The sequence below is a fragment of the Notamacropus eugenii genome, chromosome 1, assembly GCF_028372415.1.
Source record: "Notamacropus eugenii isolate mMacEug1 chromosome 1, mMacEug1.pri_v2, whole genome shotgun sequence".
In the NCBI taxonomy this organism is placed as follows: Eukaryota; Metazoa; Chordata; class Mammalia; order Diprotodontia; family Macropodidae; genus Notamacropus; species Notamacropus eugenii.
Window position 1 is genome coordinate 767473 of NC_092872.1, and position 16788 is coordinate 784260.

A 16788-nucleotide genomic window follows, 5' to 3' on the forward strand; every position below is an offset into this window, starting at 1 on the left:
CTGCAGAAAAGGAGAGAATGAGGAAGGGGCTTTTGGGGCAAGTTAATGAAGGAGAAAGTGGGCTGTCTTGTACTGCAGAAGATATGATAAACAAAGGCCAAGAACAAAAACTGCATCTGATGCACAGAACAGAAAAGTCCAATCACAAGGCTACAATTTCTAGTGGCTTACTCCATAAACCATCCCAACTTTATCCTTATGGATTAAGACCACAACAGCCTTCACCACAGATAGGCTGATACATCAGGCTGCATTATTCTCTTGTGACCATCTAAGCTAGTGATCTTACAGCCAAAATAGTATGATATGAGGTGACTCATTGTAACCAAAGCTCATGTGTCCCAAATGGACAGTAAATCTCAAATTTTAAAGAAAATGACTCAGGGACAGAACTCTATATCACCTCTAAGATAATCTTCCTTCTGCAGTGCACATCGGCACTGTTATGACCTAACAGGTTCAAACTCACCAGTTTAAAACACCCTGATAATAACCCCTTAGAAGGAAACAGGCTCCAGGAGCAATCTCAGTCTAAAGCAAGGCTGAGAAGCAGGGCCTGAGTACTTCCAGCAACATAAATGGAGAACTTTAGATGAGCAGAATATCACATAAACCCGGATGAAGTATTATTTAATAAAGCTTCTTTCATCTTTAATTCCAATTGTATTCAGAACAGTGACTGGGGTCTGCAGAAGGTAGACAGTTTAGTGCCTAAGTTTACTATGTTGTAAAGACAGGATAAGATCAGTCAGTGTCCCAGTACAGGCAAACAAGGTTACTATCTTGGTAGCAGTCTAAGACTTCACAGTTCTGACAAACCCTCAAAATAGTGCCATGAAAGCTGTCAACGCAGTTTTAACATGTGTTAAGTGTTAAGAGAAAATGAAGAATAGTGGGTGAAACAGGAGGTTTTTGCCCAAGGACCACCATTTAAACCTGGTTCTGAAAGTACCTGTTTTCAGCACCACTAGGTGCGATGAGTCATCCCGGATGTAGGAAACTGCTGCAATGTCATGGATGGGAACCCTGAGTATGATGTCTTCTCCATCTCTCCACACCAGCTTTATGTTGTAGGCAGAGAGACTGATCACAGCATCATGTTCCTGGGTCAAGTGCCCAGGGAGCTGATGAGCCCTCTGAAAGAAAACCATGGGCCATCAGAAAATGAAGATTCTTCTGCCTTCAGTGGAGGCCAAAAAGTTTGAACCTCTTCTCCAAGGAAGAACTCTACGTATATAAGAGGTGACACTATAAATTCATGTGACTAGATCTTTTTAGCAAACATATGAGAACTTACATCCAAATGAGTTTCATTCTTTTCAAAGTATTCCCCTGAGGAAAGCAATACCTTAAAACAATACTGCTCCTCGTCAAAATATTTTTTTCACTTCTTTTTGAACTTATCATCTTGAGAGCCTGTGGCTATTTGCTTTTAATAATATTAATGGATGGAATATCATCCAGTAAAGGTAGATTTGATTTTTTGAAACAGAAAAGTAATCTGGGACCAAGTCTAGTGAAAAAGCAGATAACAGGGATAGACAGTTATTGTTCTCCAATTTCTTACGGCCTTTTCCTGGGATCTCTCCCTTGAATTTATAACAGTCCGTTCTTTATAATAGTTATATACGCACACACACACGTACACACACACACACACACACACACGTACAATCATTCCCCCCCATTAGACTGAGGCCTTTGATAGCAGACTTTGCAATGTATCATCAGTTCCCAACACAGTGTCTCACATACGACAGACATTAGAATGGTTCAACTGTTGGAACGTTACGTGACTACAAAGAAAAGAAACTCATTTTCCTGTGCACTTATTAAACTAGGACTGAGGGAGATAAATAATGGCAGCATCCATGGCATGTGAGTTGCCTCCCAAAGTGGGTATTTTAAAGCATAAAACTCACTTGTACATGTAAATTCTAGTGTATGTGGGTTTCTTTTCTTAGCTTCACATCAGGTATAACACACCTGGTATAATGAGGATGACATAAAAACTACAGAGGATTCCTTCCCAATGGGGAACACCCAGAATGTTGCCGATGGCCAACCCATTTCCTTAGGCTTAAAATCCCTTAAGGACCAGGGGGCATAAGTCACTAGCTCCATAGACTTTAAGCTTCTGCTCTAAGATGAAATTAGCTGAGTTAAATGTTCCTACTGTGGCCAGTGGTCATCAAAGAACTATTCTTACCCCAAGCCCTCTTCTGACTAAGGTGGGAAGGAAGAGGCAGTGTAACACACCAATTTTAAAAAAAGAGTGGGGGGAGGGGGGAAGGATGAGAAAGAGTTTGTTCAGATCTTGGAGGGCTGTTCTATTTAGCAACACATGAGGTCTGAACTCATTGCATATCTCCAACTTGACCATAGTTCACTAGTATATCCGTTGTGCAAAATATGCCTAAATCTCTTAAAATCTCTTCTGATCAAAGTCTTCATTTCAGCAGTTAATGGATGGCTTGTTCTCAATGATTCTAAATTAGGTTATCCATCTTCTTCGTGTGGAGAATATCAAAGGACTAATATAGGTTTTAAAATTATAGTAAAATGGGACTTACCTTTGCACTATCTATGAAATGCAGAATTTCGGTCCGACTGGAGGGATTCAGATATCCTGGGATTGATGTTAATTGGCCTAAATACTGAAACAAAAAGGAATTTCTTTTACTCCTTACTATATTAAGAACACATATAAAGAGTCTCCTTCCAGAAGTAACTAAAAACAGAGCGTCTTAATGACACAAAAGTTCAATTTAATAGCAAAACATTAGCAGAATTTGATAATAGGCAAAAGAAGAAAGAAGAGTAATTTTCTTTCATCCAATGAATCAACAATGCATTCCTAGGCCTCGTACACCTACCAAAATTCTACATGAACAGTGACTGTCTCCCTTACGTTCCAAACTACATCCCAATATGCAATGACATCAAATGCTAGGGCAACATACCTCAAAACTCCACAAGTTTAACACAATTTGTTTTATTATAGATTTCTTAGAAAAGACAAAGATAGCCTTCCTGTAATTGAGCCTTAGGTCCTTATAAGAGAGCCTGATAGGCAGTACAGTGGACAGAGAACTGGATGTGGAGTCAGGAAGACCTGGGTTGAAATGTGTTCAAATCTAGGTTCAAAGCTAGACAGAAGCTATGTGACCCTGGGCAAGTCACTTGAATTCTGTCTTACCTCAATTTCTTCACCTGTAAAATAAGTATAACAACATCACCTACCTTCCAGGATGGTTGTGAGGATCAAATAAGATTATCTGTAAAGTACTTGGCATAGCCTGGCATACAGTAGGTGCCTAATACATGCTTCTTCCCTTCCCTCTCCCCTGATAATTAAAGTATAATTATAATACCAGTCTATCCAGTATAAGCTTGGTAAATTACCAAAGACACACATCAGTTTTCATGTAATGGTTATTAAGCACTTACTTGGCATGTGACAAACAATAAGGAATTGTTTTTTATTAGTCTTAATGGACTTCAAGTTTATAAACAGAATTCAGTAATTATTACCAGATTCTAGACTACCATGCTTTTCTCATACAAAAAAAATCCGTGTCTAGCACCCATCAATCTTTCATTAACAATTTTTATTATATGTTTTCTATGCCTAATATTTGAATATAATGTCATGTTTCAATTCTGTATCTCTACAGTTTGATGATATTTATATAGATGTTGGTCCAGAATAACCCTGGGCAGGGAGCTGGCATTTATGCAGCACTGTAAGATTTGCAAAATACCTTATATGCATCGTCTTGTTTGATGATGTGGGAGAAGGGGTTTTGAAAATTGTCACTATCAAACACAGAAGTCAATGACATTTCTTTAAAATCTGTGTTGAAGAAAAGTCCATTCAAAAACCAAAGTTGAAAAAAAAACCACCCACCAAACAAACTAAACAAAAACTAAAACCCAAGCTGGCATTCATGCCTCCCGCCCTCAAACACACTGGCAGTCGTGACAGGCGCCTGCTGTTCTTCATGGTCTTCACGGCTATCCTGACTTAAAGATCACAGCAATGGCCCTACTGTGGGTCTCACAACGGTTCTATTCGTTTCACCAAACATGGACTAAATACTTCCTAAGGGCAAAGCTCTGTGTAGGCTCTGGGCATGCTACGGCCCTGTCCTCAAGAGTGTCTGTTTACTGGGGGAGACAAGATGCCTCGCAGGTGACTCGGAACTAGATGATGCTTTTAAGGACATGGAAGGTAACTTGAAGCCAAGTACTAACAACAGGAAAGGGACGTTTTGTTGGGACCAGAGCTAAGCCTCGAAAGAAATCAAGATTCTGATAGGCAAAGGTGAAGGGGAGTCATATCCCACACAATCTTCTGCCCTCATCAGACCTCATCTCAAATACTGTATTTTGTTTTGGGCACCACAATTTTATTGATAAGCTGAAGAATGCCCAGAATGGTGAAAGGCCTCGAGTCCATGACCTACACATATGAGGATCAGGTGAAGGAAGTGGGCATGGGCACATTTAGTCTTGAGAGAAGAAGACTTTAGTGGAGGTGTTCAAGATGTTGAAGGGCTACCACAAGGGAGAGGGATGAAGACTTATTTTTATTTGGCCGCAGAGGGATGAATAGTAATGGGTGTGAGCTGCAAAGAGGCAAATTTAGGTTTGATGTCAGGAAAAATTTTCTAGCATCAGCACTACCAAAAGAGTAAATGGCGTCTGGGGGTGCCGTGCTTGGGGAATACAAAGGATAGGGTATGTGGCTGGGGAGTCAGGAAGACAGATTCAAATCTGACCCCAAATGTGTGCTAGATACTTCATCTCTATCTGCCTCAGTTTTCTCCTCTGTAAAAGGAGGATCATAATAGCACCTACTTCATAGGGTTGTTGTGAGAATCAAATGAGAGAATATTGGTAAAGGGCTTATGAGCACAGTATTTGGCATACGGCAGATGCTTAACCAATCCTCATCCCCTCTCCCCATCTTGGAGGTCTTCAAGCAGTGGCTAGATAATCACCTGTTCAGTGTGTTATACTTGGGGATTCCTTCTGTATATGGGTATGATTAGAGAGTTGCTGAGGTCCCCTTTAACTCAAATTCTGTGATTACATAAAAAGAAAAGCTTTTGCACAAACAAAATTAACGTAGTTAGAATGAGAATGGAAAAAGTTAACTGGAAAAAAATGCTAGAAAGCAATTTGGAATTATACCCCAAAGTCACTAAGTCTGGAAATAAAGAGATCAAACTGGAGAAGGACCTATATGTACAAAAATATTCATAGCAGCACTTTTTATTGTAGCAAATAACTTGAAATTAGGGGGGCACCTATCAACTGGCTTTGGTTGATTATGGCATAGAGAAGTAATGAAATATCACTGGGCAATCAGAAATGACAAAAAAAGATGGACTCACAGAAACTTTCAAATACATCTATGGATAAAAGCGGAATTTTCTAATTTTCTAAATTAGAGCAGAAGTGAGCAGAAGTAGGCAAACAGTCTAAATAATGAAAGAAAAATAGCTCTGAAAGAGTCAAGAATTCTGATTCATGAAGTGACTAACTAGGACTCCATAAAATTGGTGAGGAAAATGAGGAGGCATGCTTCTCACATTTTCACAGAGAGATTATAGGCCAGGGATATAGGATGAGACCTAGACTTTAAAATATGCTCCTTTCATGGATTTGTTTTGCTGAACTATGGAAGGGGGAGGTATTTGACAATGATGTGTCTTCACCCACCCCCACAAAAAAAGAAAGGACAAAAATATCCCTCATTTTGAAAAAGGTTCTGAAGGGTCCAGACAGAGACAAACAAGATAGTCTGGGAACTAATATGTTGGATTTATTTATATTTTGAAAAACCCAAGCTGTATATGGAGATCTGTGGCTTCACACATAGTACTCTTTTTCTATTTAATATAATAATTTTTTTGGTATATGATAATGCTCATACCTGTTGATGTTTGTCAAGTTCAGAATAATATGAAACAAAAAGAACACACTACCTCCTTGAAGAATTTCTTTGCATGTTTTGTTCTGAATACAGCTAAAAGAGCCCCTTTACTGTTTCTTGGCTATAACCTCATTTACCTTATCTCCTCTACTATCTTTCAGCTCTGAAAAGGCAGGTATATCACAACTTAGTAATTTCTATATTCCCCATAATAATGACAATCTCTTTTATAAAGAAGGCACTCAAATTGTGATTGAATAACTCAATGAAATAAAATGTTAATAAGTTTACAGAAAATACCAGTTGGTGTGAGTTAAAATCAAAAGGGCTTGACACACATTCATAGTATACTCTAACGGATCCGCAATTTCATTAATTTGGTGGTCTCCTCCAGTAAGGCAGATAACAATCTATTTATGTTTGCCCATCCTATGCAACTCTTGCCGGGGTCTTCCACCTGTCAGTTAATAAATCTTTAGTAAGTACCTACTATATGCCTTGCTCCCAGCACTGAAAGGCTACCTGAGGAGGAATGCAGTTGTCCACTTGTTATTCCTTGTCTTGCCCCATGGACACCCCATCTCATCTTCCTTGCAGATATCTTTGACTCTTGTTCTTCTTCAAAGTTCCTCAGAGTTTACATGTTATATCAAGTGCCTCAACACTGCCCTCTGTTTGAAAACTAGGAAAGAATTTTTGCAACTAGTGTCTATGATAAAGGTCTCATTTCTAAAATATATAGAGAACTGAGTCAAATGTACAAGAACACAAGTCATTCCCCAATTGTGAAATGGTCAAAGGATATGAACAGGAAATTTTCAGAAGAAGAAATTAAAGCTATCTATAATCATATGAAAAAATGCTCTAAATCACTACTGATTAGATAGATGCAAATCAAAACATCTCTGAGGTACCACATCACACCTATCAGATTGGCTAACATGACAAAATAGGAAGATGATAAGTGTTGGAGAAGACATGGGAGATTTGGAACATTGTTGGTGGAGCTGTGAACTGATCCAGCTATTCTGGAGAGCAATGTGGAACTATGCCCAAAGGGCTACAAAAATGTGCATAACCTTTGACCCAGCAATGCTGCTTCCAGGACTCTAAGCCAAAGTGATCACAGAAATAGGAAAGGGTTCCACATGTACAAAAATATTTATAGCAACTCTCTTTGTGATGGTCCAAAACTGGAAATCAAGGAGATGTCCATCAACTGGGGAATGGCTAAATAAGTTGTGGTATATGAATGTAATGGAATACTATTGTGGTATAAGAAATGATGAACAGGAAGACTTCAGAGAGGCCTGAAAAAGACTTCTATGTTGAGACTCTAATGCTGAGTGAAAGGAGCAGAACCAGGAGAATATTGTACACAATAACAATCACAGTGTGCGAGGAATTTTTCTGGTAGACTGAGCCCTTCACAGCAATGCAAGGACCTAAAACATTCCCAAAGGACTCGAGGCAAAATGCCTCATCCAGAGAAAGAACTATGGAACTGGAATGCAGAATGAAGTAGAATACTTTCTCTTGTGTTATGTTTTGTTTCGGTTTGTTTTTTTTCTCATGGCTTCCCCCATTCATTTTAACTCCTCTACGCAACATGACTAATGTAAAGATGTGTTTGATAAGCATGTATGTACAGAAACCATGTAAGACTGCATGCCATCTTGGGAAGGGAGGGGAAGAAAATCTAAGATTTATGGAAGTGATTGTAGAAAACCAGAAAACAAGTAAATTAATAAAAAAAAAATTGCCATAAGAGAGATATAAGAAATTACTTCTTATAACTGAATGTATGAGAAAAGGTTTTAGGAGGGAGGTAAATTTTTAGCTAAGCCTTAAATGACCAGTAGAATCTCAGAGCTGGGAGCCATAAGAAAATTACAAGGAAAATTACTTCTTTTGGCTGGGGGATCAGAAAAGAAGACATGAAGGAAGCAAAATTTTAGCTAAGCTTTAAAGGACTGGTAGAAATTCAGAGATGAGGGTTAAGAAAAGTTTGTTGTATAAAGTTGAAACAACATTAGCATGAGCCCTGAACACAGCAAGCAGTACAGGATGAATGTGAGAAATAATGAATGAACAGTTCAGTTTGGTTGGACTGAATGAGAGACAGTAATGGAGTGTAAATATGGAAAGTTGTGGCCATGTGGCCATGCACCTCATCTTCTTATAAGACACGTGATATACTTAGAGCACATATTGAGACTTCTGTTTGGACATGGCCAGTTTAGGAATTTATTCTGCTTGAATATATATGTTTGTGAGTATATACATGTATATGTATATGCAAACATACATTTATAGTTATCTGTTAATCTACATCTGTAACAGGGATATGTAACATGTATTTTCACTGACTGAAAAAAAATTATGTTTAATTTTTTAAAAAAGAAAGCCCATTGGGGCCAAACTGAAAAGTGCCCATGATCTCTACAGTTCTTCTTATATTGCAAGATTGAGACCCCATATGGGGTCGCTACCCTCAGTTTCAGAAGTGCTGAAGGGATCTTGAATAGAAAAAGTTTAAGAAGCCCTGGTCTATAAAATGAAGGGATTGTGCCAGATAATCTCTAAGTACTATGATATACTAAAAAAAAAAAATGTGGTTCAATAGATAATAGGGTGTCCCTAAGAAGTTTTATTGATATCACCTATATTTTCACAACGCAACAGCTTTCCAGTGTCTCCCCATGTCAAGCCCTAGTGTGTAAGAAACACCTCTAGATATCCAGTACAAACCTACACACTCTGATAAATATTTCCAGCTGTGGACTCCCACCTCTGTTCTATGGATCTAAAACTGAGCAGTATAAACAATCAATCTGGCCATCTCTTTCTGTCTGCATTTCCATGATCACAGTCACATATATTACTCATCTGATTCTTTTAAACTCTGAATTCATTTGGAGCAGCTGCTCAGTGTCTTTAAATTCCAAAGAGGTGTTGTGGAAAACAAGGGAAGGTCTGAGCTTGGGGTGACAGCATTGCCACTCAATACCTGTGTGAGCTTGGGGCAAACCACTTGTGTGCTCTGGGCCTAAGTTGAAGGAGCTGGAGTAGATGGTGTCTGAGGCCCTTCCCAGGTTCTAAATCTATGGTTCTATAGTTCCCTTAACACCTAATTTGTTGAACTGTTCTCTATCGAAAGGCAACTAATTTGTTTCCAGCTCCAACTCCCAACCTTTTTTAACCAACACAAAATGTACTGTTAGAGGTAGTTTGGTATAAATGAAGGCACTTCTGTCTTTTAATTTCTTGTTGTATACACCCAATAACGGGATTAATGGATGACTTTTCTCACAAAATTCTCAATTATTTCCTAGGATGGCTAGAACCAACTTGTTGTTTCATCAACAGAATATTCATGTGCCTGCCTTCCCACTGAAGGCTTCTGACATGATCTCAGCTATGTGCAGAGAGACTGAAGAGAAGGAAGCTATTGCAGCAGTTCAGGTGAGAGGTAATGAGGGTCTGACATGGGGATGACAGCAAAAGAAGTAAACAAGACTCAAAAGCTATCACAGAGAGGTACACGCAACAAAATCAGGCAAATGATTGTGGAAGACAGAAGACTGGGTCGAAGTCAATGATAGGTCCCTATCAACCAGAGCAGCTAGGTGGCCTGGAGGAAAGCACGCAGGGCCAGGATTCAGGAAGACTGGAGTTAAAATCCAGCCTCAGACATTTACAAGTTGAGTGACCCTAGACAAGTTATTTAACCTCTGCCTACCTCAATTTCCTCATCTGCAAGACTGGAGATAATTCCACCTACCTCAAAAGGTTGTTGTGAGGATCAATGAGATAATACCCATAAAGCACACAGTGCCTAGCACATAGTAGGTAATTGATGAATGACTGTTCTCTTTCCCTTCTTCCCAACTCTGGGATCACTGGCAATTTTTAAGAACACTTTAAGAAGAAGATAACGCAAATATCATTTCACAGACTGGAAAACAGAGGCTTTGAGAGGTAGAATTTAAGCTAGATGTTCTCGTCCCAAGTCTTGAGCTTTGTCCACTGTGTCACATTGCCATCCACACATTTCTAATTTTGACACAAGAGAGAGCAGCAGGGTACCAGGGATGCTGTGGATTGAAGCTAGGAGAGCCTGAGGAGCCTAGCCTGGAGGCCTGTGTACTAGCACCAGTCTTGCTATGGGACCCTAACAAAACTACTGTGCCTCTGGGTCTTGGTTTCCTTATTTATAAGATGAAGGGTTGGCCTCTCCCTCCCAATTCTAACATTGTTGATTCTAGGAATCTGAAAAATTTTGAGGAAGAGAGATAAGATGAAGGTATTGAGATAACCTAATCTTTAGTTGGAGTCAAGTTCATCTTCTGAGAATTGGAAAAATATAGGAATAATGAGAAATAATACAGTGGATCAATTAATGTGAATCTACTGATGTGCCCCACCCTCTGCAGCTCTTGTCCACGTGCCTCCAGCATCAGGTCACGGAGAACAGCAGCACCTGGAAGTTCTCTTCCTTAAACTCAGTTTCTAGGCTGGTCTCTTTCATGAAAGTGACAAACACCTTAATGAGTACACATTTGATATTAACGATCAGATGACTAAACAAGGTTTTTTCTATTACAATTTTCGAGAGATCCTGTATAATACTGATTCATACAGGGGAGCTACCTTATTGTTTGAATAAATCAAATGCTTTTAAGCTAATCAACAATCAGTTAAATGAGAGATATAAAGTCAGCCTCCTAGCTGAGACATCATGACATTAGGAGCTAGACTCATCACAGGGATCACGCATAAGCAAACTAAAAATCTTGCCACAGGAAAGCAATTTGATTATTTTTCTTGTCACTCTCAACCACCTATGCCAAGAATCCCAAAACAAGAGTACACTGCCTGTGACAGTCTGGAGCTAATTCAATGCTCATCAGAAAATCCGTGACTTCAACATGAACTTGTTGGTCTTGTTACTCCCTCCAATGGAGCATATCACAACTCATCCTCGGCTTGTCTCTATTCTTCCAAAGACCATCTCTATGGGCTAGAGATCTTCCATCTTTACATTTACATTCCTTTACATTTTATGGATATCAGTAAACAAGCAGACTATTTATGTTATCCCCAGCTCTACACAATTGTCCCAAACATATATTTTCTCAATGACAGTCCATATGTTACTTATTGCACATATGGAGTCACTGGAAATCATCTGTAGCTTACTTATGCCTAACATTTGCCATTGCTTTACGGGTTGCTTACATTTCTAATTCTTCAGAAGCTGTGTACAATGTTATAGTATTACAATTATACAACATAGATGGGAGGACATTTGTGTTTAAAGAAAACAAAACAAAAATGGTGTCTTTGTGCCAGAGAGCAGCTTGGAACTGGTAAAAGCACACCATAATTTTCCAAATGTAAGTCGGCCTGCTCTCCTTCTCCTGTTCAATTCTGGATCCAACTCCCCGTCCATGTGAAGTACCCGTGTCAGACCTTATGTACTGAGGAATAACTTGGTATGTTGGCGCTCCTAATGCATGTCAGTCTTACAAAAGGCATTTTTCATCTATATGTACCAATTGTCATCAGTATGTATACCAATTGTTATTTCTTTAGTAAAATCACTGACCTCTCAGATCTTGTTTAAATGATTACACATATACTGAAGATAGTCTTGCTGAAAATAAGAAGGGAAATAGGTAGACTTTCAAACATAATCCTCTACTGCCAATTATAACTCTATAATCAGAACTGTCAAACATGTTCTTCCCAGTCTTTAGATGATGCACTAGGGAAAAAGTATAGCAGAGCAGGAAGTGCATGCGATGGAAGAGTCACAAGACTGGGCTTCAACTCTGAATCTCAGCCCCCAGTGCTGGCTTGTGGTTGTGGACAGGAAATTCAGAAGTCAAGTAACTGGCTGGGAAAATACCCAGAAAAGGGAAAAAAATAAGACCATAGAAGGTTACTTTCTTGGGGAACAGGTGTCTCCTCCCATCCTTTGGATGAAGAAGAACAAGGCATATTGTCAGAAGAAGTCAAGGCCTCTGCCTCCAAACGGGACTTAAACTTGGCTAAGGCATTAGAAGATCTTAAAAAACAAGTTAGCAGCTTACTAAAGGAGAACCAAAAAAATGCTGAGGAAAATAGCAGCTTTAAAAAGAGGCTAACTCCATTGGAAAAAGAGGTCCAAAAAGCCAACAAGGAGAAGAAGGTTTTAAAAAGCAGAATTAGCCAAATGGAGGAGAAGGTTCAAAAGCTCACTGAACAAAATAATTCGTTGAAAAACAGAAATGAGTCCAGGGAAACAAATGACTATGAGTTAAACCAAGAAATTAGTAAACAAAACCAAAAATTTGAAAAAATAGAAGATAAGGTGAAACAACTCATTGGAAAACAACTGACATGGAAATAGATCCAGGAAAAATAATTTAAAAATTATTGGACTACCTGAAAGCCATGATCAAAAAAAGAGCCTAGACATTATCTTCCATGAAATTATCAAGGAAAACTGCCCTGATGTTATACAATCAGACGGCAAAATGGATATTGAAAGAATTCATCATTCACCTCCTGAAAGAAACCCGAACAGAGAAACTCCTAGGAATATTTGGCCAAATTTCAGAGTTCCCAGATCAAGGAGAAAATACTGCAAGCAGCTAGAAAGAAACAATTTGAGTACTGTGGAAATACAATCAGGATAACACAGGATCTGGCAGCTTCAACATTAATCGATCGAAGGGCTTGGAGTGGGATATTTCAAAAGTCAAAGGAACTGGGACTGAAGCCAAGAATCACCTACCCAGCAAATCTGAATATAATACTTCAAGGAAAAAAATAGTCATTCAATGATATAGACAAATTTCAAGATTTCATGTTGAGGAAAAGACCAGATCTGTATTTAAAAATTTGACTTCCCAAGACAAGAATCAAGAGAAGCATGAAAAGGTAAACAGAAAAGAAAAATCATAAAAGACTCTCTAAAGCTGAGCTGTTTACATTACTAGATGGAAAGAAAATATTTTTAACTCTCAAATATTTTCTCAGTATTTGGGTAGTTGGAGAGATTGTACATACACACACACACACACACACACACACACACACTATAGACAGACAGTATAGGGTGTGTTATATCAGAAGAGATGATATCCACACACACACATACACAAAATAAAATAAAATAAAAATTGAGGGGTGAAGGAGGAAAATTCCGGGAAGAGAAAGGGAGTAATGGAATGGGGTAGGCTATAACCCATAAAAGAGATAAGAAAAATCTTATTCAATGGAGGAGATAAGGGAAAAGGGAAGGGGGAGAAAAATAAAGCTACTCTCCCCACGTGTGGCTGAAGGAGGGAATAACATGCTCACTAAATTTGATATGAAAATTTATATACACCACAGGAAAGCAGGAGAGGAGGCGACAAGTGCAGCAAGGGGTATGTTAGAAGGGAGGGCAAATGGGAGAAGGGAATCACTAGAAATAAACACTTTCGAGAAGGGACAAGGTCAATTGTAGGGGGGAAAATAATGGGGGATATGGTAGGTCAGAGGGCAATATAATTAGTATTACACAACATGATTACTATGGAAGTCTTTTGCAAAACAACACATATTTAGTCTGTATTGAATTGCTTCCCTTCTCAGTGGGGTTGGGGAGGGAGAAAAATTGGAATTCAAAGTATTAGAAATGAATGTTGAGAATTTTTATTGCATATAATCAGGAAATAAGAACTACAGGGATAGGGGTATGGAAATTCATCTTGCCCTGAAAGAAAAGAGAGAAGATGGGGATAGGAGAGGGGTGGGGTGTGTTGGAGGGGAAAGTACACGGAGGGAAGGAGTAATCAGAATGCAAGGTATTAGGAAACGGGAGGAGGGGAGTGATGGGGAGAAAAATTGGACATGTTACATAGTAAGGTAAAAGCAATTAGTATTAAAACATTAGACTGAGTTAATTACTGAGAATAAATCAATAACATCTTTAGTTTGGAGAAAAGAATTTCAGTCCAAATTTCCTAGAGGAAGGTAACCAATTTGGCATTGATGGAAAAGTCAAGGTTTTAAAGGTAAATTTGATTTTATGATTGCCATTTAACCAGGAACTAGAACATATATAGAAAGACATGTAAGCCACTTAAGACTTGCCTCAGAAGATGTTCATTAGACAAAGTGAAACTATAATCATATTTGAAACCTGGTTATTGGAACTTGCCATTTTTAGATGCTATGGGACTATTAAGCGAATCTTCTTCTGAGTCTAACTCCAGGTATGGGTAGCAAGAAAGGAGATCTAAGCCTCCAACCCATGATGCCAGTAAGCTGATGAGATGCTGGTATGAACTGCACAGGTGATCTCAAGGGAAGGGTGGGAGAGAGGCTGTTCAGCATGGGCTGAGGTGGGATTCTCCTGACTCAATTTCCCCATTGACACCTGGTAGACTTTAAGCCTGACTAAATGCAAGTGGATAATCTAATTCTGCCTGGAACTGACATGAAGTTGGGGAGATTGTATCCCTGCAATGTCCTTACTGTTGGTGGCAATTTCCTATAGTCAGAAGGTTTGTAAGCTTAATACCAGATCTATTCAATTATAGATTATCAGTAGTTAAGTCTAAAATTAAGCTATTAGGCATAGGACTTTAGACCAACAACATTAAGTTAGGGTCCTTTAATTGTCAGTAATACTGTGGAGACAATTAGGTCAAGAGCTTGTGAAGTTAACAACATAAATACTATCTGTGTCTCAGATGGCTAATGTTTAAAAAAAAAATTCTTTTGTGGTCCATATTGTAAATGCTTTAAAAAGATGTATCACCTGACCAAAAGTCTTAACTGCTTTATCTGTTATCAACTGTGTTAAAAATAAATAAAAAAAGAAAAAAAAAAAGAAATCATTGGCTACTCTCCACCCTGGGTATGTGGGAAAGGCTACCTTCTCGCCATATCCCATCCTTTAAGCCTGTGAAAGAAACTTTGGGTTTTGGTCTGTTTCAATTGTCCTTTTCAGTTCTGGGCGCAGTCAGTGGAGTCCCAGGACCTGGGAGTTCCAGCCATGGTGACCTTAGAGGCAGGATCCCACCCTGGACGTTACTACCGGCCAAGTAGGGCATTAGACGTGCAACTTGGTGAAACTATGCCAAATAAGAATTCAGTTTAGCTGTTAAACTAATTACCTTCCCCTCCCCAGAGACTGAGTTGGTGAGAGGATTATACCCCTTGTAGTTGTTATACTTTTAAAGTAAATATTCCTTTGTGTAAGGTAATTTGACTAATAAATAATTAAATGGAACTAGGATGCTGGGGACCACTCCCAAAACTGAGGAAATATTATTGGTGGTGAGCTGACAGCAGACACCACCAAACCCTCTAAAAGGTACCAAAGAACTCTGAGGGAGGGGTGAAATGTAATATACCTGGACTTTGAGCTGAGTGGGGATGTTTTTTGGGGGAGTGGCTTTGCTGTTAAAAGAGAACTATGAAATTCCAGGGTCAACTGAGGTTAAAAAAAAAAAGTCTGTTCTTCTCTTGTAAGTCTATTTGTACATGTAAATAAGTTAGTTTGAGTGAAGAATTAAAAGGACCATTATTTCCTGTTTCTACCACCATGACTTACCTTCACTTCCTTTTCAATATAGTCATTCAACAGTATATCTGGTTCCACTCGATCGGGCAGAGATAGCACCACAGTATGAAGAGGGCGTCTTTCTGTGACCTTCTCATGGGCCTTCTTATCCCGACCCTTTTCTCCTTTAAGGAAAACTCGCTTAAATGGCGACACAATTCCAGGCTGTTGGAAAAAAAGATAGCAATGCTTGGCTTTTTGACACTGAAAAATTATTTTGTTACAGATAAGATGGATGAAAAAATAACCCAAATCAACACTGAGGGGTTCCCTATTCAACCATCAACAGGCAAACACTGGGCTACTGAAAAAAATGTTGTGTTTATAGCCAACATAACACTAACTTTTGGTTTTCAGCATACAGAGAGCTAAGATTAAATGTGGGGCTGTCAGTGCTGCCTTCTGGATTAATAAAAAGGCCTCACTATTCAATTGTCTGACCATGCCTTTGTAAATCAACAACCAATTATTTTTCAAAGTATAAGAAATATTAGCTGGCAAGAAGAAGACAGAAAAAAAGTCTGTTTTTTTCCTGGAAGATCAAGAAGGTGTATCTATTTCATTTAGGGGATGTTGGGAAGGCAGAGTGTGAAGTATAGCTGAACTATGGCAAGTATTTGAATGTTAACAGAAGGTACCAAGGATTAGACTTCATTCTCTCTCCATATTCGTTACCTAAATAAGCATTTAGCTCTGTAAATGTAATTGTGAATGCTGCCTAAGGAAATAAAAAAATAAACACAACATTGCAGAACAGGGCATGCAGAACAGGGTATTTCATTCTCAATGGCACTGCAAAGGGGAAAAAAGGCTGACTGAATAGAGCATTTTACCATTAGAAAACCACGAGAAATTTGAATGAACCTGGCAAGGAAAGCATCTCAGAAAGTGCTTCTTTTCCTTCTATATGCTTTCTCCTATATTATACATACTATACACACATGTGAGATATATGTATGTATGTATGTCTCTCTCCTGAGGTCCAATCAAACTGGATAGTCCACAGGTATTTTAAACTTAATAAGTCTAAAACAGAAGTCATTATCTCTTTCCCTAAAACTACCTTTCTTCGGAACCTCCTTATTACTGCTGAAAACACTACCATTCTTCAAGTCACTCAGCTTCTCAACTTTGGTGTACTCCTCAACTCCTCATTCACCCCCAAATACCCAATCAGTTGCCTCATTTTGTTGTTTTAATCTCCTCACATATGTCTCCCTGTCTTCATTCGCAGACA

The 16788-nt window shown here is 38.8% G+C and overlaps 1 protein-coding gene across 5 annotated transcripts in view; it reads right to left on the reverse strand.

Annotated features, from left to right (window-relative positions):
* The window catches only part of CCM2 (CCM2 scaffold protein), a 201450-nt gene that overhangs the window by 91989 nt on the left and 92673 nt on the right, over positions 1 to 16788 (reverse strand). For all 5 annotated transcript variants that reach the window (XM_072649502.1, XM_072649483.1, XM_072649475.1 and 2 more), the window contains 3 exons: positions 15543 to 15716; positions 2574 to 2657; positions 953 to 1136 (listed from right to left, as the gene is read on the reverse strand). In XM_072649502.1, coding sequence (XP_072505603.1) covers positions 953 to 1136; positions 2574 to 2657; positions 15543 to 15716 — 442 coding nt within the window. The remainder of the gene's footprint in view (positions 1 to 952; positions 1137 to 2573; positions 2658 to 15542; positions 15717 to 16788) is intronic.